Source organism: Podarcis filfolensis (assembly GCF_964270895.1).
Source record: "Podarcis filfolensis genome assembly, chromosome: 8".
NCBI lineage: Eukaryota > Metazoa > Chordata > Lepidosauria > Squamata > Lacertidae > Podarcis > Podarcis filfolensis.
Window position 1 is genome coordinate 63,548,447 of NC_139611.1, and position 27,475 is coordinate 63,575,921.

The 27,475-nt window shown below is 42.1% G+C and overlaps 2 protein-coding genes and 1 long non-coding RNA gene across 22 annotated transcripts in view; 2 read left to right on the forward strand and 1 right to left on the reverse strand.

Annotated features, from left to right (window-relative positions):
• Positions 1–277: 277 nt before the first annotated feature.
• Positions 278–27,328, forward strand: MTFR1L (mitochondrial fission regulator 1 like). Of its 19 annotated transcripts, XM_083625601.1 has the most exons (10): positions 297–524; positions 3,049–3,408; positions 4,775–4,906; positions 5,968–6,061; positions 7,877–7,981; positions 10,122–10,231; positions 11,377–11,588; positions 15,052–15,364; positions 20,757–20,799; positions 22,201–27,328. In XM_083625601.1, the coding sequence occupies exons 4-9, from the start codon at positions 6,047–6,049 to the stop codon at positions 20,788–20,790; spliced, it is 789 nt and encodes a 262-aa protein (XP_083481727.1). In that variant the 5' UTR covers positions 297–524; positions 3,049–3,408; positions 4,775–4,906; positions 5,968–6,046; the 3' UTR covers positions 20,791–20,799; positions 22,201–27,328. The 19 variants fall into 19 exon arrangements, 18 of the variants coding, with proteins under 18 accessions (XP_083481732.1, XP_083481721.1, XP_083481731.1 ...); XM_083625606.1 differs by lacking the exon at positions 20,757–20,799 and having other exon boundaries at positions 278–524; XM_083625605.1 differs by lacking the exon at positions 20,757–20,799 and having other exon boundaries at positions 282–524; positions 4,775–4,808.
• Positions 17,519–20,375, forward strand: LOC310767981. The gene is made up of 2 exons (XR_014551136.1): positions 17,519–17,600; positions 17,631–20,375. It is a non-coding gene; the product is annotated as an uncharacterized lncRNA (long non-coding RNA).
• The window catches only part of LOC310767948 (membrane progestin receptor alpha-like), a 28,518-nt gene continuing 25,916 nt past the window's right edge, over positions 24,874–27,475 (reverse strand). For both annotated transcript variants that reach the window (XM_083625583.1, XM_083625582.1), the window contains exon 4: positions 24,874–25,939. In XM_083625583.1, coding sequence (XP_083481709.1) covers positions 25,026–25,939 — 914 coding nt within the window. In that variant the 3' untranslated portion in view covers positions 24,874–25,025. The remainder of the gene's footprint in view (positions 25,940–27,475) is intronic.

The following is a 27,475-nucleotide window of genomic DNA, read 5'->3' on the forward strand; positions in this document are numbered from 1 at the left end:
GGGCGGGAGAGCTGGTAAAAGTTAAGATCTGGAGAAAATGAAACGCAGAAAACTACAGACGGTGATCACGGCATGCTTAACAGTGCGTAATGAGGCCGTTATACTGAGCAACCGGCATCCTCCTCCTCGCATCCTAGGAGAGGGCCGCATCAGTGGCGGAGCTTGCGCCTCAGGGAAGATGCTTATGCCCGTTTCCCGCCCTTTCTTGGAGAGCAGCCCAGGTAAGCGGAGAGCGGGGAACTCCCTCGGCTCCCCTCCCCTTTCCCGCACGGCGCGCATGCGCGGAGAGGGACCCGAGGGGTGGGCTCCGCCGCCGCCGCAGCTGTTTCCGAGCGGAAGGGCGACGCGGGGTTGCTGGGAAGCGGCGGCTTCGCCTCGCGGCGTTTCTTTTCTCCCCCACCCCCCGCCCTCACTCGGCGGCGCCGCCTGTTTTTTTCCGCGGACGGGTCGCCCCCGCTCACCCCGAAGCGACACAAAGCCCCCCTGCGAGGGGGGCGAGGAACGGCCTCCAGGCCGAGGGAAGGGTAAGCGGCGGAGGGGGAGGCGGCGGCGTTGGTTGTCACAGGGAGAGGCGTGTCAGGAGGACGTGCGAAGGGAGGGTTTCCCGGGAGGGTTTTAATTTCTGTCACGGCCGAGGAGGAGGAGGAGGCGGGTCTCGGCCTCCCTGCCTGGCATCTTTCTTTCCCTCCCGCCCCCCAGATTTTTAGAAGGCCCAGCCCTTGGGGCGGTGTGGCGTCAGCATGGACGGCAGTGCCCCTGAGCGGGTGCAGAGTGCCTACCCCCTCGCCGTTTTGAGGGAAGGGCAGAGGGGTGGCCGCGGCAGTCCGTTGCAGTAAAAGAGGCGTGTGGCGCCCTAGAGGAGGCCGACAGCATTATTATGGCGTAGCGCAAGGTTTTTTGGGGGTGGGCTGCAGCTTTGCTTCCTTAAATGCATCTGATGAAGTAAGACTCTCCAGACCATGAAAAGGTTACGCTGGGGGAAATGTGTTGCAGCACAGTCCTAACTATGACGACTCAGAAGTAAATCCTGTTGAATTCGGTGGGGCTTGCTCCCAGGCAAATGGGGACAGGACTGCAGCTTCAAATTGAATCACAACATTATTTGTTGGTTTTGCTATAGAGAATTTATTCTCTTATCTCCGCATTCCAGTACTAACTACAAAATTGGGGGCTTCTGGGAGGAACGGCTTTTAGATCAAATACTGTACTTGACTCTTATTAATAACTTTTGTATAAGATTATCCATTGTGCAGAGCCATTTAATGCTCTTCTCTGTGTGCTGTACACACACACACACACACATATTTTATCTTATTTTAAAACAGGGCTGGGGAATATGTGATGTTGCTGAACTCCAGCTGCCATCAGTCCCAGGCAGTATGGCCAATTGTAAGGGATGATGGGAGCATCTGGATGGCCACAGCTTGCTTATCCCTGCTTTAAAACTGTCAGTCTGCCTTGAGTGCAGTATATTCAATTGAAGAGTACAATATAAATTGCCTGAAACATGTTTGTGCAGAAGTAGCACCTGCTGGTTTTTCTTGGAAGCTTGTGCAGGATTGCAACCTGACAATGTAGTTCTATGCACATGCCCTCAAAAGTAAGCCGCACTGAGTTTAATGGGACTTTCCCCCAGGTAAGTGTGTAATTAATTGTAACATTAGCCCCTTGTACCAAAAATAGCTTACCAAAGGACTTTATCCCTACCTACTTAAAAAAAAAAAAAGCCTTGCTAGGCCTATTCATTATTTAGTAAAATGTCTTAATGGCATAATAAATGTGCGAGGTTGATAGTAGTAAGTCCTCAGTCTTTGGCATTTAAGAGTCTTTTTTTCTCAAATTGTTAAATGTTTCCCACAGGGATCAGGTTGTTGATGGAGTGGTAATAGTGGAGCTGATGACCCACCCTTCATCATAAGGCAGCTGGCAGCACACTAATTTTAAATGTGCAGACACACTCCTGGCAACTGCCAAAACCAAGAGTACACCTAAGCTGCAAACCTGAGTTTTTAGGGGAAGAGTAACACCCACCACAGGTCAATTCCCTATTCCCTGATCTTTCTTTCAACTGACCACAAACACCTCTGGCTTGTTTGGATTAAGCTTCAGTTTGTTCACCCTCATCCAGCCCATTACTAGCACTAGACACTGGTTGATAGAAAGGAGAGGAGATGTCACCTGTGGCTACCAGGTTAGTGCTTAGATGCAGGGCTGTTGAAAACTGATAGATGCATCCAGTGTAGTAACATAAATTCTCAGTATGGTTCAGCCCCTCTCATGGCAAAATTTGGGAATTCCTGGACCAAAGTGATTCGATGCAGAGGGCACTTTGCCTCTCATATCTTAAGGAGCTATAACTATGATTTTTCTTTTTCAAGTGTTTATTTGTTAAAACATATCTGCCCCACCATTACACTTGAAAACAACGCTACCTAGGCAATTCAAAGCTTTCTTAAAACAACTCGGTTGAACAGCAATAAAAAAAACAAGACAAAAATACATTGACTAAAACGGCATCTACTGGTTCTATGCTTGTTGCTCAGAGTGCATTATTAAAAAGCACATATAAAACAAAACTGTTTTAAAGCAGATGCCTAAGGGCACATAAAGAGGCAGCTAGGCAGACTTGCTGTGGTATGGAGTTCCATAACTTGAGTTCCACCTCTGAGAATGCTCTGCCTCTGTTGCCCACCAGGCCATACCTCATATGGACGCAGAGCAGAGGCCCAAAAGCATCCAGACAGGTTTAAGAAGGTGGAAGTGGGCCATTCAGACAGTTCTGTGGGCTATACAGTTGGGCCCATTCCTCCTTCAATAGACAAGGTTGGAGAGCACTTCAGGCATACAAGTCGAGAATCCTTACACACACAAAGAGAGAAACACCCCCTCCTTCCCCATTCACCAGTGTAAAGTGAGCGAAATGTGAGTGCATTTTGATTTTTCAGCTGAGAAAGCAGTTGATTTGTCCTCAGCAATAGATTTTAATCTCTGATCTGCTGTTCCTGCTACTGACCTTGTTAAATCTCTCTCTGGCTTCTCTTCTATAAGCTGCAGGCTCCTGTGCAGACAGTGCCTTCACTCAACATAAACAGCATGTGAGCTGGGGGTAGATAAGCAACAACTCCACTTAACGCCTCTGGCTGAGTGACTTGCCAAAGAGCCCATCGCTGTCATGCATGGTTATCCTTGGTTGGCTGAGTTGTGATATCATTAGCCGTGTGTGCCAGTCTGTTGACCTTGTCTCAGAGCAGAGGAGGCTGCTGAAGGCTCAGCTTTCTAACACTTTTATCAGACCTGTTGCTGCTGAGGAAGAAATTTTGGTGGCTTTTTTCTTCTGAAGAATGTAACAAACATAAGAGGAAACTAGAAAGTCATTGGTTAGCACACTGGGAGATCTTATTGATGCAGGTACCAATCTTTTAATTAGACCTAATATTACCATCACTTTTCCTTGTTTGCTTTCTCCTCCTTGCAACCCACTATAACTGGAATTTCCTTCCACCTGACACTCTTGTTTTTACATTGAAGTGCCTTTACCCTGGCTTTTCCCAGTGTAAACCCTTTTCCTTTCCTGCCTCACATACCTTGCATTTTCCTTTTAGAGTGCTTGTACAGGGACAGTTTATAATTTTTTTGCAGAGCACTTAGCACTGTCAGCGGTAAGGTTATTTATAAAATATTATTAATGGTCATATTGCTTTCTGTAGCACTTGTATAAAGTGCATTACAGTCATACTTCATAGCTGTGATGCATGTGGCTATTGTTTCCCCTTTAAACATGGACAAGCTTAGGTTGAAAGCTGGTTTTTGCTTCTGGTGGCTCTATTGGGATTTGAACCCAATAGTCATATGCAAGCCAGTGCCTTTTTGCTCAGAGCTGGCAAGCTGTATTAAATCTGGACAATGTTTCATTTGTAATCACTTCAGATAAAACTTGTAATACAGATCAATGGATCTAAGGGCTAAATGTTCTCATGTGTGATCACTGCTGCTTACTTGTAGTAGACTATATGTAAGATATGTAAGACAGTATATGTAATTTCTCATGGCAAATATTAAAAGTATAGTAGGGTAAAAGTATAGTAGGGTACTGTATCCTACTCTAGTCTTGCCCAGTGGTGCATAATTCTGGAAAGTTTTGATATAAAAATATTTCCTATGCAAATCAGGTTAATTTGCACTGGAAGCTTTCCTGATGCCTTGGGAAATTATTTGATTTAACAAGTTTATGCTATTTGTATTTGGTAACAAAAGCTAAAGATGTTGAAACTTCCAAGCTTGTCTAAATTTTATTTGCAGTTGGCATCTATTCACTGTTACTAATTAACTTGGGAAACAGAAGAATTTCTGCAGAAAAACAGAGCACTGGAAAACAATCTTTTTTGGAAACTTTTCTGCCCCACATCAGTGGTCTTATTTTTGTAGAGGCCAATAAATATCCTTCAGAGGATGAGTTTATGTTTTCCAAGTAGATCTCCAAAACTAAATTGGTCTAGTCTCTAGTGAAATTTGGTGAAATGGGAATTTACGTCACCTTTGAGAAGCTTTATACCTTGCTTATCTGGTTGGTTGTAGAAATGGCAAAATTGTTATTGGGCAGCATGCAAACAAATAGCTGAAAGGGGAGAAACTGGAATACAATATGTTCTAAACAGCTGAGTAGATACTTTTGGAATATATTTCCCATAGGCAATTCCTGGTGGTCTCTTATTCTTTCAAAACTTTAGGGTTTTCCCCCCTGTCTTGGTAAGTAAATGGGTTTTTCTTTCTGCAGAGTCAATCGTATGAAAGTGGGAACAACTATAAAGGTGTGGATTGCTGATTTGTTCTATATACATTTGTGGTGAATGTGACATCACCTAACAACTCCATCATGAGAAATAGCTGAATTCCTTTTGGTTGTCCTGTGGGTCCCATTTTTAGAGAAGGGAATGCTGTACAGCATGCTTGCACAGCATGCTGTACAGCATGCTTGCACAGCAGCGCTTGCCACCTTCTCTGGGGTCTCTAATTCTTATATCTCAGTTTAAAAGGGTAGAGGGAGACTAAAAGGAAGAAAGGCCCTGCATCATCCCTCTGTTGTGAAGAAATCTACTGTCAGCATCCAAATCTAACAGACTCAGACAATTTAGGTGCATCAGCCTTACCCTATTGTGATTCCTTTGACAGATTATTAATGCTTAGGTTGGATTGTATGCTTGGTAGGCTGGTTACAAAGGGAGAAAACTGGAGGAGAATCTTCAGAAATTGTAGTATATCTGTGGCGGAGCTGCTGACTCAAAAGTCCCAGTTTCCATTGTGGTTACTGAACTCTTTGATGCATATTTCCTAACTAAGTTCCATCTTGATGGAAGGTACATTAGGGTACCACTTGTTCATTATCTGCTGCAAGGTTATAAGGGCAACCAGCCGTTTGCTGGCCAGAAGGGTGGCTTAGCTCTCATTAAAGAAGGCATTTGTCTTTCTGCTTGAAACATTAGTCCTTCTACCAGGATAATATTCAAACACAAGGATAGTCAATGTGGTCATTTCCATAAGTTCTTGGACTACCACTCCCATCATCCCTATTCATTCGTCATCCTGGCAGGGTCTGATGGGAATTGTAGTCTAATAGCATTTAGAGGGCACCCTTGCCTCATTCTGATTGTAGCAATTGTTGGGCAGTGAAGTTAACTACCCCGGGAATTTGCAAAATCAGTTGCATTAGGTTTTAAGACAGTATATGTGCCTGCCAGGAACAGTTTCTGTAGAGTGCATTCTGCTGCACCATGTGTATGGTGAACTACATAATTGATGATATTCTGCCTGACTCTTAAGTCTGTGAGCTAGTTTAATCCTAGAATACAGTTACATAACTGCTTAAGATGTAATTGGGATTCTTCGTATCACTGCTTATCCGCTTTAATGAGACAAATTTAGAACGTGCCCTTGTCTATGTTCATAATGAGCAGATAATTTTCTTCCAAGGGTGGAATACTATGAAGCTAGTGCACAATCTGGAGCTGCAGTTCTGACCTTTGACTTACTTGTTCCTGTTTGGTCAGAGATGGAAGCAGATTCAGTAAGTACACAGCTGTTAACATCATTTTTTATTTTTACTTTTGCAATATTGAAGACCTTTAAAGCTTGTGTTTTCCAAAACATACTGTTCACTTTGAGAATATGGCTCTTCTGAATTAGGCTTTCTTTCCAGGGTCTATACAAATTCTGCTGCTCGTGAGACACTGAAATCATCCTTAAATCCAACTGAACATTGTTGGAATTCAATTTCCGAAATCTCTTGGGCATCTTTGAAAACTGTACTTTTGTAAAATGATGATGATAATAATAATAATGTTCTTGTATTCAATGTGTATAATCGTGCCTGCCCACGTGACAGTTTTCTATTGCAAAGCTCCCCAAAAGTGAGAAAGTTAAAAGCTTGCACCCATTTTTTTCCAGGGGTGGCTCTCAGTCTGAACGTACGTTAGGTGAAATAAGGAGTGAACGCGTCCCCATTGCTGAGGCAAATGGGCCGATTCCTTGTTTTGTCTCATGCTTTTTTAATTGTCACAGTGCAAATTGACAAATGGGGTATGCTAGCCTGGTTGGACACCCTTAGAGCAATGTGATTGGAACTTAGTGATGACATCATGTAGGTAAATCTGTTAGACTATGTGGTGCCAGAGTGTCATTGCATTCCAGTTCCCATCAGCCCCAGCAAGCATTGCCAGTGACCACGGATGATGGGAGTTGTAGTTCAGCAACATCTGGAGGGTCAAAGTAATAAATCTCCTGTGGTGAAGTGAATGCTTGGACTTTCCTCCTTCATGTAGCCTAGTCCACGTTTTCAGCAGTATATATTTTAGCACCAGAAGAGATCCTTTTGCTGTCCAGATGTTACTGGATTATAGATCCCATCAGCACTGACCATTGGGCTTGCTGACTGGAGCTGATGGGAGTTGGAATTAAACAACATCTGGAAGGTCCCAGGTTTTTTACCCATTTTCTAGCAAAGCATTTGTAAATCAAGGTATAAACTCTTTTACTTAAAATGAGAGGTCAGCTTAGTGTCTGTTTTATCAGAAATGTGTTTCGCAGCCTTGGGGCATCAGTAATAGCATGAAAAATAAACATTAAAAAATGTAATAGACAAACTGACAGGTGGCCTAGGCCCCAAGGTATGTAGGGGTGTATTTATAGTACCAGCTGTTGACAACTTTCTTAATGGATTAAACAGAAGTTCTCTCTTACTTTAAACAAAGTGACCTTAGCCACTCTAGCAAGGAAAACATTTTAAAATAATGGATTCAAACCACAATTCCCAGAATTGTGTCAAGGCAGACACCTCTTAATTTTTTAAGAGGTGCATGGTTTGTATTATTTAGGCCTCCTTCAAAGCCCTTGCCATTGATTGGTTGTGATCAGCATACAGAAATAGGTTCCTACACATAGTATTGGTGTTAGAGAGGGTGCAATACATGGCAGGATAGAATGTGGTCAGAGTGGAAACCCTTGCAGCAGTCTGCTAGTTCATTAGCCCAGGTGTCTGTATGGGATGGTTTTGGTGGCCTCTCCCAATAACAAACTGACTGCAAAAAGCTTCTGTCAACTGTTTGGCAGGGGTAGATGCAGTGACCAGTTCAGCAGGTTCTCCCAGGTCCCTTTATACTGGAGTGATGGGGTTCTGATCTCTCACAGGCTTCTGATCTCTCTCCTGGGGCTCTGTGTCTACAGTAAAACCCAGTAAATTGCACAGCGCAGCAATTGCTGTGCTTCTATTCCTCTGGGCCTGGGCTATTCACAGTTTCATCCACAAAATGAGGGAGACTATCTAAAAACTGAACTACTGATTATTGGTTAAAAATATCATTATGTGTTTTGTTTTGACCCTCAGACTGTCCCAATTTGGCAGAACAAACCTTATGGCTCGGCACGCAGCTTTGTGAGAAAGATTGGGACAAATCTTCCTTTGAAGCCGTGTCCTAGAGCATGCTTCCAGGTAAAATACTGAAGTTCAGATGAATTTGCACACCTGTTCAAGGCAGGTTTAAATGCGGAGCCCTGCTCTTCAGCCTTGCTTTGCTTAAAAAAAGAAGTTTCTTTTTATTGCTACGTGTCAGTCTGTCAGAATTCTTCGTAGAAAGGCAAGAATTACTATTCCAGCAGTGGTTTGATGGTTTTTAGCCACTTTCAAGCCCGTATTTTAATGACTTTTTCCTGTAATGAAATAAGTGTAGCTTGTGACTTTCAGGACCTGCATAGGAAGTGTAGCATGCTTCTAACAAAATAAATTCTTTTTGCTACCCTTTAGGATATGTTGGCATACGATTTCTTGATGTAGGGTGCTATAGCACTCTTATTTATAGCCCAGTACTGTTCATGTTTTCTCAAAAAGAAGTTTCTTTTACTTTAATGGAAGCTACACTCTGCTAAATGTGCATATATAGGATTGGCATCCTGGGAAATGGGGTGCAGCTCCTGAGAGAAATTTGGCTTGGTGATCTAAAATCTTGACAGTCCTACCATAAGCTTTAATTCTTTTTGCCTTAATGACTGCTTCATATGCTGGTATATGTACGGACTTTATTTGGACACAGCCTCTTCATTCTAGGAAGTCCTCAGCTAGCTATAGTTTCGTGCTTGGTCAGAACTGGGAAACCATGGTTAACAAAGCCTGGCTCGATTCAAAGCTGCCAATGACAGTTTCGCAGTTCAAATGAAACAGGCAACTACAGTTAATGGAAGACTCAGTTGGTTTGCATGCTGGCTCATGCAAAGGAGCTGCATATGTGGCTAAAAGGTGCAAAATGTGTGTATTGTCTGGCCACTGTTGGAAATGGAATGCTATACTGGGAGGACCCTTGCTTGTCTAGCAAGATTATGCTTGTGTTTGTATATTGATAGTTCAAGGTTAGGTTATTTTTAGTTTATATGCTGTGTTTCCAGGGTGGACTGTGCCCAACGTTGCTCACAGTAAATAGGAAAATTACATGAAACCAGAAAGCAAGTTCTAACATCCTCATTATTATTTTGAGGGGGGGGGGGAGATTTTAACGGGTCATGTAGGTGGGGAGTGTTTAGCTATACTAGAACTTGTTTATAACCCCATAAACTTAGAATTCAGATAATGTGTGTTCTTGCCTTCTCAGACTTTGGGGCTAGGGGTTAGTATGTCTTCCCAGCTGTCAAGCAAGAGAGCTTAGCCTGGGATACCTAATAGCAAAGAAAGTAGGCAGTTCTACATAACCTCTGCTGCGTGAGGCTCCTGAACTACAGCATTAATTTCTCCAGCTGTTGAGAAGCTTGCAAAAAGGTAGATAGTTATGTTGTGTTGTAGTAACTCATTACCTCATCTTCTTGCCACTTGCACTATTGTAGGCTTCAGAGGCCATACATAGGCCATTTTCCCAACTCCTATGTAACGCAGAGATGCTTGGAGGGCTGCTTATAAAGTATTAAAATGTGTGCACGATGTATCCCTTTTGGAAATCATAAATTTGCGAATACCTTATCATTGCTCACTTAGGTTTGGCTAATTGTTTGTCTAGTGCATGATCACCTCTAGTCCCACGTAACACCTCAGAGGAGCATCCAACCTTCAAGTTGATGCAAATTAGCTACAGCCTCTAAATGATCTGTAGCATGATTGTTGGTGCTGAACGAGTTGCCCACACATCACTCCGTCTAATAGTGGAATCAGTGCTGCTGTGCCAACAGAGATGGAGCCAAATCAGGGAAAAGGGGGAGGTATTGGCAAGCTCAGGGGACCCCAAGGTTCGCACAAGACAATATATATATATATATTTTAAAAGGTGAGAAGGCGCAAACCCTTTTCCACCCCTGCATGTACTGAATGGATACCAGGATCCAGGGAATGTTGAGTGACAGCTGGAAAATAAAAATGGCAAATAAAAACTGAAAGGAGTCACTTGGGTTGCTTGGGTCTGTAATGGCTCATGGTATCCTGAAAGAGGTCATGGCTGGCTGGCTAGAATCCTGACTCAGACCACACCTGTTGGTTAATGAAGATATATTGCATTTTGCTGCAAGTCCTGTCTCTCTCCTTAATACAGAACTGATCAGAAAATGATTCTACAGCCCCATGATAATGCTATTTTCTTTTCCTTTCTGTTCCTCAGGAATTACCTAATGTTTCAGATCTTTATTTAAATGACACACCCCCTGTCCCCACTCTGGCAGACGTAGCATGGATAGCTTCAGATGATGAAGAAACATATGCTAGAGTCAGGTACAACCCTTTCTCCTTTTCTTCTCATGCCTCCTGACTTTCCTTCTTCCTTTCTTGGTCAGTTATTGCTCGTGATCACTTTCTGAAAACAGGGCAAGATTGAAGTGGCTTTCTATCTTTATCTTTCTTTTAATAGTCTTTCAAGGTAATGAGGCATGGGTGCCATTTCAGAGTGAGAGAGAGTGAGAGTGAACATTTGTTGCCTTTTCATATATCTTGGTAACCAGAGAGCAAGAGAGGTGCTCCAGATCTAAGGGATATTCATGTAAGGTCAGAAACCTGGAGTAGGGGACCAATTAGTGCTCATGTTGAAGAAAGAGTGACAGTGAATTAGAAGTTGACTCTTACACAAAGTGCTAGGGGGAGCTATTGCTGTAGGAGAAAATCCTGCATGAAGAATTGAGCACTTCAAAGGTTTAGGCAGGTACAGAAGATATTTGCAGGACACACCAGTATATGGATTGTGAAGTGGCAGCAGGCAAACAAAGAGGAATAAGGGCTAAATCATACATGCACGATGATTCAGTTTTGAACTGCTTCTATTGGAAAATACTATTTTCAGGTGGTTTCAAAGCTCTGTAGGTGGTGTCTAGGCTGCCTTAAGCCTTTTTTATTGTCTTAAATACCACCTGTCTTTCATTGCTTTAAGACTTAAATTTTACTCAAGAGTAATGCTATTGAAATTAATGAACCTAATTTAGGGTGGAATTTCATGCTAGGCGTACTCAAAGTAGAACCATTGGAATTGATGGACTTGACTAAGTTAGGTTTATTTCAATTTGATGTGCTCTGAATAGATGTTAGTTGAACTCCACCCTTAGTTATGTTCATTAATTTCAGTGGGTCTGCACAGAGTAAAATTTGGTTGAACACTTCTTCATGTCTTAATGAACTTGAATTAGGGATAGTGTTGTCTAAGAAAACATTGCACCATGGGTACATATTCAGGTTGGTTTGAAGTGATGGGAGTTTGTGAGATAAATAATGAGAGAGAAAAGAGACTAATGGGTAGCTAAAAATGGGGTCCTGTAGTGATGAGAGAAGGGCCCGTCACAGCTAGCAAACTTTGTATGATATAATGAGCATGGACTACTATTATTTACTGGGGCCAGTTTCATTTGAATTTCTGGGATCTTGACTTGTAGGACAGACACTCGTCCACTAAAGCACAAATGGAAGCCCACGCCACTTTTCGTTATTCAGCGGAATGCCTCTGTCCCAAATTTGAGAAAGCAAGAAGAAAAGCTGCTGGCTTTGAAGAAACCAGGTTTACCCGCTTTGAGTCGGACAACAGAACTCCAAGATGAACTGAGCCATCTGCGTAGTCAGATTGCTAAGATTGTATCAGCAGAGTCAGGTAGGTACCCAGCATCAAGCGCTCAGAGGAAACATCTCAAAATCTTGTGCACAAATTTGAAATTGTGTGGGTGTGGGTAGGTGTGTAAGCGTTTGCAAGCCTACAAGAGTGGATACAGCAGATGAGCAAACAACTTGGAAATTATATTTCCACTTTGATAACCAGAAGTTGTGGCAGAGAGGATGGTAAAAAAATGTTTTTTTATTGTGGAGAAAGCATGATGCATGTTTTGTCCTGTTCTCTTCTAATTTGGGGTGGAGATTCTACTCAGAACAAACACATTAAAATTAAGTGACCTAAGTTTTGCTTATTAATTTCAGTGGGTCTGCTCTGAGTAGGACTAGTATTGGATACAGCCCTTGGAATTGTGTGTCATGTTTGACAAGTACATAGTAAGTTTGGAGATTCACTTGGGAAGTGCAGTAAGGGTGAAGAGTCAGGTTGTTAACAAAATGGCGCAGATATGACTAGTTTAAATTTGGAACACATGAAAGGGAGCAACATATGCAGGTGTTGCCTGCCACCTTCCTTTGTTTGACCTCATTCCACAAATTTCCTTAACATTCTTGTGTGGCTGCTGCCTTTATTCCATGTTGAGAGGGTACCAGAAAACTTTGCCCCTTTTCACTGCAGTGTCACAGCAGTAGGGAACCTGTGACTCACAGGCAATCAAGGGTTAGGTATTCAGACATAATGTTGAACTGTGTAATGCCCACATTTGAAATGTGTATTTTGTAAGGGCAAGACTATGAGAAGGAGCATGGAGCACGGTTAGAATAGATAAAGTGCCAAGCAATTATAGTCCGGCAGCTTTTAAAGATCACTCTAATAGCATAGTATAGCTTGAAAGGTGGGAAGTTCTTATTCTTTCCTGATATTCGTTGTATTTCTGGGGCCATCACCTGAGTAGCTGTTGATATTAGACACTGTGTGGTTTTTCTCCATCATGTAGCTTTGGCATTATTCCTTGGGGCCAAAAAGTGTTCTGCCTACCAGGCTTATGTGCTTAATTTTAGGTATTCCACAGTCAGTAACTCATTTCGGCAGTTGGTTTCCCCCCCTAAAGCCGGTTTTGTAGCAAAAACTTTTATTGGTTTTTGCCAGTTCATATCAATCTATTTGATTACAGCAATTTATTTATTTTTAAAAAGGGGACAGTAAAATTCCAAAATCATTGCTTGTTTAAAAATATTATTCAAGCTATTACTATATTAGAGAAATGAAGTCTGCACTAATTTTAAAAAGTTTGACACACACATTTCATACCCTTGTTTGTCCATCCGTTCCCTAAATCAGAGGAGGCCATACTCAGTACTGACTTGGACATATAGCTGAACCGTAATTGAGTATCATGTGCATCAGCTGTAGTGAGCCTCATGGTGGCGTGTGGACACACCATTCTCCTGCATGCCAAGAGGAAGAGGCTGAAAACTTCCTCTTCTGATTGAAAATAGAGTTCCTTGAACAAGCTAGCATTATCAACCACAATTTGGTTCTTTCCTGTTCTGTCTAATCATAGTTTAGTCAGAGCTTCTAGATTCATACATAAACTCCTGGTTAATCTAAAATCCAAGGCAGAAGTGTTAACGTCTCCTCCTACTGGCATGCAAAAGAGGGAAGCTGGGGAGCATGCAAACTGAAGACTAACCACAGCTCAAGCACATAACTCTAAATTATGGTTTATCATTAAGTTTGAACCAGCCCTTGGTCTCTTTGCCACAGGAAGTAAAGTTGGCAGGAGCCACAAAACAGGGCCCAGCTGTCCAAAGAAACCCACATTGATGTTTTCTTGTGCACTTTGAGAAATAAAGATTCAAAGTTTTTGTTTTATTTACCCATTACTATTAACCGGGCATCTGTCTCACCCGCTTTAAAATGCTATGGTGCTTTTTGGTTCCATTTTATGAGTGGTGACATTATCAACTGGTTTTATTGTATTTAAGCTCTGTATAATGTGTGTGCCCCTTACAGCATTTTGATAAACAGACCAGACATAAATGAGAGACATATAATGTTAGAAGAAATTGCACAGAATTTGTCACAAATTCTAATTTATAATGGCCAGGATCCTATGATTTCTGCATCCCCAGTTTTTCAGGCAAAATATTTTGCTTAATTTTTAATACAATGTAATTTGCTTATTTGTATTATTGTTGAGCCAACCATTTGCATGGTGCTGTACAGAGTAACAAACAAAAAGACAAAGTCCATGCCCTGAGGAGTTTACAGTCCAAAATTTACTATGGGGAGTGTCAGAGGGAGAAATAAAGGTGAGAGTAAAAAGGAAAGAAGATGCATTCTGCTTCATTCTTCTTCATGCCCTTTTCTTGTAATGGCCTATGACAGGGATGGGGAACCTTTTCTGGCCCACTTGTTATCTCCTCACCCCCGATGGACCAAATTTGACAGGGTGGTGGGGCCACCCACATCACTTTGATGTCAGGTGATGCTTCCAGGCAGCTTCTGGAAGATCAAATGGGGAGGGGGCTTCTTGGGTTTGTTAAGCCACAGTTCCTCTTATGACTAAGCTCGTAAAACAGTTGTGTTTGCACGTAACTCTAAAGTCAGTGTTGTGAAGCACTGATCACAGACTGCCACCGTTGCATAATATTCCCTTAACAGAGCATCAAGGTAATAGATTTCCCAAAGATATTACCGGATGACTTTGAACGTAGATAAGGAGTTGTGTTTGTACCAGCACAGGCGATTTGTCCATTTAGATCAGCATTGACTGGCAACAACTCTCCAGGGCCTTGACAAAAGGAAGGTCTTTCCCATCACCTGCTGCCATCACCTTTCCATCCATTTTAGCTGGAATGCCAGGGAATGAACCTGGATCCTTCTCATGTGCTTTGTTCTCCTGTGATATCCATTTGAGATCTTGCACCCGAGGCACATGAGCTCTCACAAATGTGTGTCATTCTAGACTAAAAGACAGATATCCTGGTTCCTGAAATTGCTTCAGAGTTAGGCTTTCCACCCTCTCAAGGGTGACTCTTAAGGAAAGTGATTCAGTAGAGGTGATTGTGTGCACAGGGCTGGGTTGGTTTTAACTGGGAGGGCGAGGGATGGGCCTTGGTTGATGCCAAAAGTGGCCTCCTGTGGCTGTGGGCCAGTTCTCTTCCTATCTGTGATATAAGGTGAATAACATGCTTCTTCTGAGAACTTCATGCTCAGTGTTTGGGGTGGCAAGACAGGAACAAGATAATCTTAACAATATACATTGAAATACTGCCATATAGAAGATGGTGGTTTTAATGGGAGGGTGTGAGATGGAAAAGTGCTTCACCCCTTTTGCGGCATTATAACCAGCATTTGAGTAAAGGCAAGAGGCAGGCTTATGATGTCCATTTGTGGGGAGGTTTGCCTATAGGCTTGGCGTACATGTTCTGTTGCAGAATATAAAACTTGTAGTATGGCACTAGGTTTATGTCAATGTGTATTGTTCTTTTTTTTTTTCCAGCTTCCACTTCATTAACACCTGATTTATTATCACCAGGAAGTTCAAATGTCTCTTCTCCCTTACCTTGTTTTGGATCCTCATTCCAGTCTACAACTTCCTTTGTCATTAGTGACATTACAGAGGAGGAGGCAGAATTAGAAAGCCCAGAGCTTCCATCCGTTTCCATGCTTTGTTCTGCAACCTCTGAATGTTGTAAAGCAGACCCAAAGGATTCCGACGACGAAGATTCGGTGTCCCTGTCCAAGGCCAGCAGTTTTGCCGATATGATGGGCATTCTTAAAGACATTCATAGGATGAAACAGAACAAAGACTTGTAAGTTTTTGTTTGTTTGTTTTCTCTTTTTCCATCCCCAAAAGTGTCTCTTTCTTTTCTGATTGGAAGCTTTGCAGTTTTGCTTTGTGTGATCTCTGCTGATCTTTAGCACTGTGACTGATATTTGCAAGGGTTAGTTCTTATGTACTTTCCCTGCATCACCATAACACAGGTTTTTTAAGCCTTTCTTATAATAGGCCTTACAATATTGATCTCTAAGGACAACTGTGCAAATCAGTTCACCAAAGTTGCTAGCCTGCCTGTGCTTATCACAGTCAATTTTGGCTAATAAGAAAAGAATCAGTTTTGGTAAAGCTTCTTTGCCTGACTACCAGGGCAATTTAGTCACCATGGTCAAAAAGACAAGTAGCTTCTTCTAAACTGCCTGATTGAAGTTATTATAACCACTGCCCTGAAGATCTGAATGTTCTAAACTAGGGATGGGGAATCTGTAGCCCTTAAAACACTATGGACTGCAACTCCCTTCATCTCTAAGCATTGGCCATGCTTGCTGGGATTGATGGGTCAGTGCGTTTGACTGTTAACCAGAAGGTGGGTGGTTTGAGCCCACCCAGGGGTGGCTGTGGTCAGAAGTCCTGCATTGCGGGGGGTTGGAACAGATGATCCTTGGTGTCCCTTCCAACTCTATGTTTCTATTATAGGAGTTGGACTCCAACAGCCTTTGGAAGGGCCATAGGTTCCCATGAGATTATTACTATTCTGGCAGCTGAGACAAGGGTAACATGAGAGCTACAGGTCGGAGGTTTTGCCTTGTCTCTTCCTGTTTGCCTGCTTCTCCCTCTGCTACCTCCCAGATTGCCCATTGTACAGTTTATGATTAAAATTGCCTCACTATGTGTCATTCTGGAAATGAGTATAAAATATTGTACTTTGATAAGCAAAAAAACCACTTGCCAAGTGTTCTGCAAGTTTCTAGGCATGAAGCCTTCCTAGGTTGCTACAATATATGCATATATGATGACATGATTAGCATGTTGTGGCCCTTCAGATGTTCAACTACAAATCCCATCACCTCTGACTGTTGGCTATATCTGATTGAGGCTGATACGATCCAGGGCACCACAGCTTCTCCATCCCAGGATAAGGGAGACTTGAGTTTAAATCCTTAGTCAACCATGTTATAGCCATTGGCTCCAAACAACAAAACCTGAACTTGTTTCTTAAGGTTAGTGGGTGAATTAAAGCTAGCCATTCTTTATCGCATAATTGTTGTAAGGGTAAACAGGGATCACCCCCATCCATGTATATCCTCCTGAGCTCACTGAAGGAACAATAGAATATATAACTAAAACAGTAAGCTGGGAATGCTTGCTAAATAATAGATAGTTTTTTACATGCAAGTTTTTGTGTTTTATTTATTTAGACTATTTATATACCACCTTCCAACAAAAAACCACCCTTTTATGCATTAATATTGGGCAAAAATTAAAACCTCTTTCAAGCTAAACTTTTCACTATTGTTTCATCTGCACTCTGTTTGAACATAGTGTTTCTTGAGGTTTGGAGGGTTCAACAGGCAGATGGTATCATAAGTTGAATTCATTAGAGAGAGGGAAGTAAGGGGAGCACATTTAACAATAATTACAATATTTCTTATTCATTTAATGCACAATCCAGTTAGAGCAATTTAATTCTGGTAATAAGCAGTGAGATACCATGGAAACATTGAATTAAAGTGTAATTTGTTTGATCAGCTGCCCTTGGTTTGTCCCTTCTGGTTTCTTAAGGAACAGAATATTATGCAGAAGGAAGAATCACATTCTCATTTGAGCTTTCTAAAAAAAATTGCTTGAGTTTATTGGAAACTGGAATAGGATTCTCAAAGCTGAAATTGATCTCTTCTCATACTGCTTGTATATCTGCCAGATTGCTGCTGTTGAGGTTATTCCTCTCTATATATTAACTATTAAGAAGAAAAATCTCAGTTACAGTAAAAGCGGTGCGATCGCTACTGTTTTGACCTGTTGCAAGAATTAGCAGCAATTGCTCCACCTCCTTTCATAAGTCAGACTCATTTGCCTTCAGATTTGAGTAACTTACAACATCCAGTAACGGGGAAATTGCATTGCTGTTCTTCCAAACAATATGTAATGCATCTGTACTTGCACTTGTTGGACTAATATAATATAATATATAATAATGGTATTCCTTGAACAAGTAACTGCTAATTTTTTTATTAGACTTTATTTTCAAATCTCAGGTCTTAACAGAACTTGTACAAAGTCTAAACTTAAGCACATAATAGCAGAAAGTCTATCTACATCCATAACAGTGTTTCACAAACTCATATTTGTGACCATGATTCTTCTAAAAGAGAGTCAGTAGTTTCCATAATTGAGTAAACATAGCCATATGTAGCTTTTCTTTCTTGAATTATGCTTGCAGCAATTGCCTCCATGACTATTTGTTTCTTTTTTCACAATTTTTTATTTATTTATCCCTTCCACCAAGACACTCAGGGCAGTCAGTGTACATAGTTTGACTTTAAGCAATCCCTGGCCCATTCTTATTAAATAGCTAGACTGGGAGACAATTGCAAAGGAATACAGCGAGGCATGGGGGAAGAGGGGCCAGTTTTAGCATAGCTCAATCAAGGTGCTCTCTCATTTTTATACCAAAATGTGGCACAGATGTGAATCAATACAAGTGGCTTGCCCTATCAGTGTCCAGTTTGGACCAAAGAGCATAGGGAAGCTACCGTATTCCATCTAGCCCAGTATCGTTTACTCTGATTGGCTGCAGGTCCCCAGAGTCTCAGGCAGAGCTCCAGCTGTGCCGTCTTTTCTTAACTGGAGATACTGGGAATTAAACCGGGGAGTTTCTGAATGTAAAGCTTGCATCTAAAGCCCACTTCCCTAAGGCCAGTGGCTTTCGCTACATATTTTTTTAAAAGAGGCTTATCTTTACAGTTTTAAAAAGCAAAGCAGATTTGTAGAACTTTTTAAAAATGCCGTTTTAATCTGCCTCTTGTGTCTCTTCAAATTATGTTAGTTGCATCATATGTAATGTGCACATCCCTCCTTGCCATACCCACAATGACCTGAATTGTGAGTGCTGGAAGTCCATGGTAAAATGATGAGATTAGCTTCCTTCTTAGTAGAAAACAGGAAATCCTGCTTTCTCCTTTTTAGCAGCAAATGGGACCCTGCCCTGGCAGAAATGTGTGTCCTTTGTTGCAGGGTGGAAGGAACTCTGGACAACAAATGTTGCAGAGTATATGTAGCTACAGCAGCGAAGCTCCTGGACACATCTGAGATAAAGAGAATTAAGGCGCTCAAGAGCTGCCCCCTCCCTTTGTGCTTTGCAGTGAGCAGCAGCAGACAAGGGCTATTATGGGAGAGAACTGTTCAGCTGGGTGCAGCCTCATCCTGCTGAGCAGAGGAGACGGTTGCAAACACATGTTGTCAGATGCCCACAGGAATGTTGGGACCGGATCTCAGCACTACAGCTCTGCACAACTGGTCCCTCGGATAAAATTGAATAACCTCTGATACAATGAAATATGAATCAGAGATGTTTGCCATTATCCACTGTGCCAGCAGTTTGAGGAAGTTTAGTCTAAGCATCTGTGAGAAAAGCAAAGAGACAAATAGATAAAAGGAGTTTACTGGTGCTTTTGCCAGTCTTACTGATAAATTACAAGAAGTTATAGAAATTAGAGTGGGCGTCTGTCAGATGAATTTGTAGAACAGCAGAGTCAAGGGTTGCCTTTGAAGCTGCTTCGTCTTACGGCAATGCAGACCACTGCATTTCTCCCTGTGCATGACACAAATTTAGAGCATGGCGGGTGGGTGGCTATTGTTGTTGTTGTTTAGTTGTGTCCGACTCTTCGTGACCCATGGACCAGGGCACGCCAGGCACTTCTGTTTTCCACTGCCTCCCGCAGTTTAGTCAAACTCATACTGGTAGCTTTGAGAACACTATCCAACCATCTCATCCTCTGTCGTCCCCTTCTCCTTGTGCCCTCCATCTTTCCCAACATCAGGGTCTTTTCCAGGGAGTCTTCTCTTCTCATGAGGGGGCCAAAGTATTGGAGCCTCAGCTTCAGGATCTGTCCTTCCAGAGAGCACTCAGGGCTGATTTCCTTAAGAATGGATAGGTTTGATCTTCTTGCAGTCCATGGGACTCTCAAGAGTCTCCTCCAGCACCATAATTCAAAAGCATCAGTTCTTTGGCGATCAGCCTTCTTTATGGTCCAGCTCTCACTTCCATACATCACTACTGGGAAAACCATAGCTTTAACTATACGGACCTTTGTTGGCAAGGTGATATCTCTGCTTTTTAAGATGCTGTCTAGGTTTGTCGTTGCTTTTCTCCCAAGAAGCAGGCGTCTTTTAATTTCATGGCTGCTGTCACCATCTGCAGTGATCGTGGGTGACTATAGCTGGACTTATTCTTGAATCTTTTAGTTGCTAAAGTGCTATCGGAGTATAACATTCCTTAATCTGTAAGTTGCAGAAGCAAGCAGGGAATGGCACTGTGTAATGAGTGCAACACTTTGGACTTGCTCTTGACCCAGCATATGCTGACTATGAAGAAATGATGAGAATGGTGATAAATGGAAAGCTGTAATTGAATCAATTTTGGACAGGGAGAAAGTAGCCAAGTGGTGCCATTCACTTAAAAAATAATAAGGCAGGTGCAGTGCTGCTGTCATTCAGAATTCTTGTGAAATGGTTTGCCTAAATTAAATGGATCAGTTTGCCTCCTTTCAATTTTTCAGGGTGTGGGTTTTTATTTTAGGAACTGTATGCTAATGGCTGAAATTTCTGGAACTATGTGGTGAGGGTCCTAGGGTTCACATTTCTTATGACTTTTGAAATCTTGAGCCCCATTGTCATGCTTATAGATGAAGTGCTTAAAGAATGGTAAATATATAGGTGCCCCCACTTGCTTTTTAATCACATGCTTATGCATGATGTAAGTTCTAATATACTCTAGTAATGGTGAAAACAAAGGAAAATAATAATTCTGGACTGGTTCACACAGAGCAAGGAAGTGAATGGATTTTGTGTGAGAGATATTTATTTATTTACTTATTTACTTACTTACTTATTTACTTACTTACTTACTTACTTACTTACTTACTTACTTACTTTCCAACTTATGGTTACCATGTGAGAGGAGAGGAATCTGCCAAGTTAAAAGTCACAAAGCAGGTATGATGAGCCTGTGGCCCTCCAGATGTTGTGGACTACAGTTCCTGCCCCCATTGGCTGAGATCAATGCGAGGTGGGAATCCAACAACATCTGGAGGACCACAAGTTCCCCATCTTTGGTATGAAGGCAGATACAAAAGTTCTTTTGCATGTAGGAAATCCTATGAATTCTGTGCCTCTTGGGCTCAAAATGACTTTTCTTTGTCCCAAAGCATGCTGCTCCTATTTGAGGTTGGCACAATATGAAGGAACTTGGTAATGTATGCAGCAAAACTGAAGAAAAATGGTTGGAGTCCTTTTGAGAGATTTACAGAATGATGTTGCTTAAAATCATCAATATTTAAGTTGTTTTTTGGGGGGTGGGGAACCACCACCGTAAGAATCTACCAGGAGAAAATTAATAACGTTTTGTAGAGAAGCCTTTCATTTGCTTACCCATAGGGATTCCCGCCCTCACCCCCCTAGTTAATTAAACTGGTAAACAAAATTATCTAGGTATCGGGGGAATGTAAGGTGGTTGAAAACCAGAGCTACAACAGATGTGAGTAAACGTGTTTGAAATAAGAGAGCTAAAATTTAAAACTGGACAGATTCCAGATCCTTATGATGCTTATTGTATAAAGGAATCAATGTTCTTTTGCACACGCAAACCGCATACATTTACCTCAGAGACTTTAGTTGTTGCTGTACGCTTGAAATTCCACACATCACCCTGTAGTAGCCCATATTGCAAATCCATGCGTACAGACATTGGTGACTCTTCACTTCTGCATACTGTGCTGGGCAGAGAAGCAGGTGGTGAATTGCTTCTGCAAGAACAGGAATGAGAAACCTCCCCCCCCCCGCCCCCAAATGCTGCTGAACTCCCAACTCCCATCAAGCCCAGCAATTCCTGGCTAATGGCTGGGAATTATGGGCATTGAATTTCAGCAATATTTGGAGAGCCAAAGGTTCTCCACAGAGTTGAGTGTGTAATCTGTTCTTTATTGTGCCAGCTTCATCCTGGTTTTTGTACTTTTGCCAGAAGGTAGGCTTCATCCTTGCAGATTTTTTGGAGAAGTTCTCTCACTGTTACTAATTCTACTCAGACAATAGAATAGCCCTTCAGGGTGCAAGAGAGAGATTGCTTTATTGGGTGCTTCCTCTCCCCCATGACATAAGGTTCCTTGCACATTGAAAATTAGCCTGTTGGAGGAATCCAGTCTAGCATTATCCTTGACAGTTCTGTCGAGGGGAGGAAGCCATGTCTGGTGCATCCAGTGCATTTTGTAATTTGTGCATGTGGAATGTCGCACAAATAATCATGGGTGCCTGTGGCATCATTAGGGATCAGCGAAATCTCTAGAAAGGCCCTAAATTTGCTAGGTAAAAACTTGTATGCTGGAAGTAATTTTTAAAAGTCTTTCCTATTCTTACTGTTTACCTAATATCAAATATATGGGATTTGATGGTGACAAGAATTAAAAAAAACACAAACCAGTAAGAGATTTGGAAGAATAGCCCCTTTGTTGAAAAACATGCAATTGAACCACAACTAATTTGTTAGCTTACTTTATTTTATTTTTTAAATCCTGTTGAAGAAAGCAATTGGGGATGGTGGAGCAGAATGTGGTTTGCACTCCTGTTAATACCCTTCATCTTGTATCCTCCTTTCAGGAACAGAACTTTACTGAAAGAGGAGGATCCTGCAGTTCTTATAGCAGAGGTTTTAAGAAGAAAGTTTGCCTTGAAGGATGAAGATGTAAACATGAAGAAGAACTAAAATTATGCTCATTGGTTACCTTGTAAAGTAAATTATCGTTCTCCTAAGATCTTTCTCCACAGTGGCTGCCTTCCTTGAACATCAAAAGTCCTTTAGGGATTAGGTTTCTACTCTGTATGTGCGTGTGTTGGAGGGAGGAATAATTCCTACCCAAGCAGAACTGTGAATTTGCTGTTTTCCACACAGCCAAGAGAGACTTTAAAAAGGTAAATGGTTTTCCACATTTTGAACTGAAGCATTGTTAGAAAAGTAGCGAGATGAATTAAAAAGGATCTATTCATAATTTTGCTGCAATTCCGAAGCCTGTGATAACTTACTGATAGAAATGTATCCCTTCCACATTCAGGTAGAGATGTTTTTAAAATTTAGTCATTGAAAAATGCATTTTCTCCTTTTCTCCGGACTTAACTTTTCAAGGCAATCAAGTACCTTTTCAAGGTGGATAGATATTCCAGCACTGGCTGACGAGGAAAGGGAGACACACCATATAGCACTTGTAACCAGGTGGAGAGGTGGTAAACTTGCAGCCTTCAACCACATGCTTACCAAGTGTTAGCAAGGCTACCTCCCCTCCAGTGTTTTTTTGGGGAAACCCAGGAGTGAAAGTCTGGGCAATGTAAGAAAATATTGACTCCCCATTAAGTACATGCATTACAAGTGAGCTTTAGCATGGCTATCTGAATCCATCCTCTTGTTGACTTGGAGAGAGAAGCCTCGTAGCTGCCTGTGCCTGCCTATGGAAGTTAGATTGCTTTTACCCTGCAGATACTAAACTGATACTGTAGCTGAAGGACGTTTCTTCCAAAAAACTTTGAACTTAAGGTATCTCATATGAGAAGTATTTTTTATTTTATTTGTGTAGGATTTTGAAGAGCAAACCAGCTTTTGCACCCAGAGCAGCGGGGAGACTGTGTCCCTCCAGCACTTGCCGGACTACACCTCCCATTATCCCTGAGCCTTGGTCATGCTGCCTGAGGCTGATGGGAGTTTGAGTCTGTCATCCACTGGTGGGGCACAAATTTCCCGTCCCTGACTTAAGTGGGGATGCATCTGTACTGCAAACGTGGTTGAGCGTCATTTATTTTATCTTTTAAGTTCCTTGGCTCCTTCAAAGCTTGTAATTAAAAATGCAGAATGTCAGAGAGCAATTACGGAATAAGCAGCAGGATTGGATTTTGTCTGTTAAAGGTAGGGTTGTGTTTAAACTCATGGGGACCTTCTCAGCCACTGTTTATTCTATATTTAAGAGCAATGACAGATACTGTAAGCAGTTATATTGTGCCTCTGTCCTCTATACAGCTCTAGGAGCATCACTGCCATTTTCTTTAAGCCACGGTTCTGAATCTGGTGCATCACGTTTTCCATGTAGCAGAGCAGGGTTCCTCTTTCTGCATTTTTCTCACAAGAGCCTTGTAGGTGGGTGAGGTTAAGAACTCATTGAATGGGCAGTTTTGACCCCTGACCTTCCTCAGAGTTAATTTTGAAATCAGGTCTCCCTTCTTAACGTTTGACAGCAGCCTCTCAAAGTAATGGCTGCACTCAGAACTCCCGTCCAGTCCTTTGGGAGAGCACAGGGACGAGGAAAGGATTTTTGCACGCATTAGTGCTAATGTGTGGTTCTGAAAGGGACTCAGTTAACTTTAGAGAAGTCAGTAGCCTTCCTTAAAAGCTTGTAGAGGTATGTTGTAGGGTGAGTGATTGACATGCTGTCACTTAACCTGCCTAAGCTGTGTCCTCTGTTAATGTGGCCTGTTATATATCATGTATTATAAGCCAGGAAGTTGCAGTCACTCTCGCATGAACCTGGGATCACTCAGTTGGCAGAGCATGAGACTCTTAATCTCAGGGTTGTGGGTTTGAGCCCCAATGCTGGGCAAGAGATTCCTGCATTGCAGGGGGTTGGGCTAGATGACCCTGGTGGTCCCTTCCAGCTCTACAATTCTGATTGCTTTGGCATGAAGAGCTTGCTATATACTAAGCCAAAATTCTCCATTGTCAGTTACAGACAAGGGCCATAAAAATGCTTCCCTTCTAGTGTGTTGTAAGCTCAGTGCTCGTTAGCCATGCAGGCTTTCTGTAGCATCCACACAACACCGTTAGCATCAAAATGCTAATCTGTATTCTTTTGTCCTTTATCTTTTCCAGGGGAAAAATCTGATAAAAACAAAAATAGTAAGAAACCAGATGAAATTTGCAACGTTAAAGCAACCCCCCCCCCTGCATACAAAGATCCAGATTTTTTAAAAGGTACCAATTCATTTTAAAACACAGAACAGAGTCCAAGGCAGCCTCCACTTTAATTCTACCTCCACCTGATAAAGAAAATTCATAGAAAACTGAATGGTAGGTAGTTGGGAAGCCTTGCAAGGAGCAGTGGGGAAGGCACAGTGTAACAATTAGGAATACAAGCCTTATCCCACAAAGCAACAGTCTTCTTGCTTTAGACAAAAATGACCTAATAGAGCACATGAAGACCCTGCTTGTTTAGAATGTAATCTGGGTTTTCTTCCTGACACAGCTGCATATTTTCCAATTGCAGCTTCTGGAACCATTAACAATACTCCATATGATATCCTTTCTTTATTAGGCAATGTACAAGTTATAAAGAAACCGGCATGCAGAATAAGTATGAACGCTACATATATACACCTAAGGTCTGCATCAGTTTGTTTTGAAAGTCTGCATTAGGGGCATTTCTCTCTCACTGAGCAATTATGAGTTAGTGTTTAATGACTCTATTGCCTTCCGAATCCTCTGTGAATAACAAGTCATAACATGACTTCTCACTACTGTCTGTTAGAACAGACACGCTCCCACCTGGGGATAGGTGGGTCCAACTCTCTGCAGAGCAGCAGGCCCCCAAGCAGCCGTGGTAGGATGGGCTCATTACAGAGTTGCTTTCATCACCAAGAAGCTTCTTTTGTAAAGATGTTTTGCCTCTCCCTTGAACAAAGAGGTGAGAAATGACTTTGTGACCCTCAGAGTCTTGCGTAAACATTGGCAGGCCTACCTGGCTGTCCTCAGTCCCTTTATCAGAATTGCAGACGGCCTTGTTGATTTTCAAAGAGAGCCCAGCAACAGATTTATTGCTACTCTTCAGAGGCTTCACTTCCATTGTACTCTGCTCTAGCTGAGGATTTATGTTCTCAGAGTCACAGGACTGCATGAAGGAGCTATAACAAGAGGGTGGACACCTGTGTCTTCTCTGAGTCTTGGTGTCCTTGCTTGTAACTGTCAGGCTTTGGCTGCTTTGAGGAAACAAGGTGGTATGTTTTTCTCTTTCCCAACCACTATTTTTCTCTCTCAAAGCCAAATCAGAAAGAGTTCTGTGATCAGGATCCCTTTTCTCCTCTAGCTGCTGAATGAAGTTTAATAACTGAGGATCTTTTCTCTCCGCAGCAGAGTCTCTTATTTCAGTTGAAAGGATGCAAGTGGTAGTCTGGGCTTCAGGAGGGGTAGAATTGCAAGGAGAAATGTGTAAACCTGGTGTTTGTTGGGTCCATCCTCCTCCTTCCTGAAGCATGTCAGCTGGCAACATGGTTTTTCCGCTCCTAAACAGTCCATGGTTGTTCACCTTGGAGGCACGGTTTGATGCAACAGCCAGCCTTCTGTTTGGATTGGTTTTCTTTTCCTCTGCAAAAAAACAACCCCAAGCTGAATCTGAATATAACCAGACAGATCAAACACACAGCCTGTACAAAAACTTAGTATGATGCTGGAATGGCAAATACAAATTAGCAGCCTTCCATGGGCAATTTTTTTAAAAATAGGTATCACATAATTGCTTCCATGACAAACTGCTCAACTCTTGCCCCTGGACAGATTAGTAACACTACAAAACTACCAGTCCCCTCTGGAATCACTATTGCCTCAAAGACTCAGAAGAACTACCCACCCCAGAGGAATCCACATGGACACCTTGCTTTGTCATGGGTTTCTGCTACCAGTTGTGGGGGGAGGCCCAGAACAGTGACTTATGCAAAACTTGCACATGGACTCCGACACATGCGAGTGGATGAGTATATAAGCAAAAGGTATTGCAGCTTTTTAGAAAAAGTGTGCCTTTGCCACCATAAGTTTGGGAAAGCTTGATGTAGCAGTCCCCCCCAAAAACAACACCACCACTGTTGATAACTGATAGAAGAAACATTAGAAGTGTTGTTATAGGCGCCCCCTTTTTGCATATTTGTATCCTGGAAATGAAGGATTGTTGCATGCAAGGTCTGTTTCAATAAGTTTTAAGTTACTTTAAATTAAAAGGGCAGGAGATTTCTGGTGTTGCTGGATGGCCATGAGTGCAAAAAAGATTTTCCCTATTTAAATCAGGCATAGGCAAACTTGGCCCTCCCGATGTTTTGGGACTACAACTCCCATCATCCCTGACCACTGGGCCTGTTAACTAGGGATGGTAGGAGTTGTCCCAAAACATCTGGAGGGCCAAGTTTGCCTATGCTTGATTTAAAAAGTTGACTCCTCTAACCTCACTCCACTGGCCCTAAGCAAGTCACTATTCTGCCTTTACCCACCCACCTTTCCGCAATAAGAGTGCAATAGGTCTGATCAATATTTTGCCTAAAAGGAGGACTGTTCAAGGACACCAAGAAGTTTGGTGCTGTACCATTGTTGCTGCCTGGCAAATTAATCCTCAGACTGATACCAGCAGGCCACACTCTTATTTCCCCCAGATCTCTGCAGCTCTCCCGTCATACCCTTTCATGGGATTGCAATCAACAAAACAGCTGGTCTGTCTTTTTTGAGAAAAGTGAAGTGAAAGCAAAGTAGGGTCACTTTTTGCTGCTCTTCTCAATTACCTTTTCCCATCTGCCTCTGGTTCCTCATAGGATTTTTCAAGTGATTCTAAATTTGATGTAGAGTGGGCAGTTGCTACCTCCTCTCCGCACCCTTGTTTGCAGACAATGGAGAAGCAAAGCTTTTTAAAGGACATTGTGTGGTTTTGTATAGTGTTTACACAATGCAAGGTGCAATGGAAGTGTGAAATAATAAATCCTCTTACAGAAAGCATTGCAAATGTTGTGCAAGTTATTAAACCCTATACTTTCCTTTTCATTGCTGTTGGAATAATGTGCAAACTACTGCAACTTAAGCATTTTGGCCAGCCTTCGCCATGCTGGTGCCCTGCAGATGCTTTTGTATTGCAAATCCCATCAG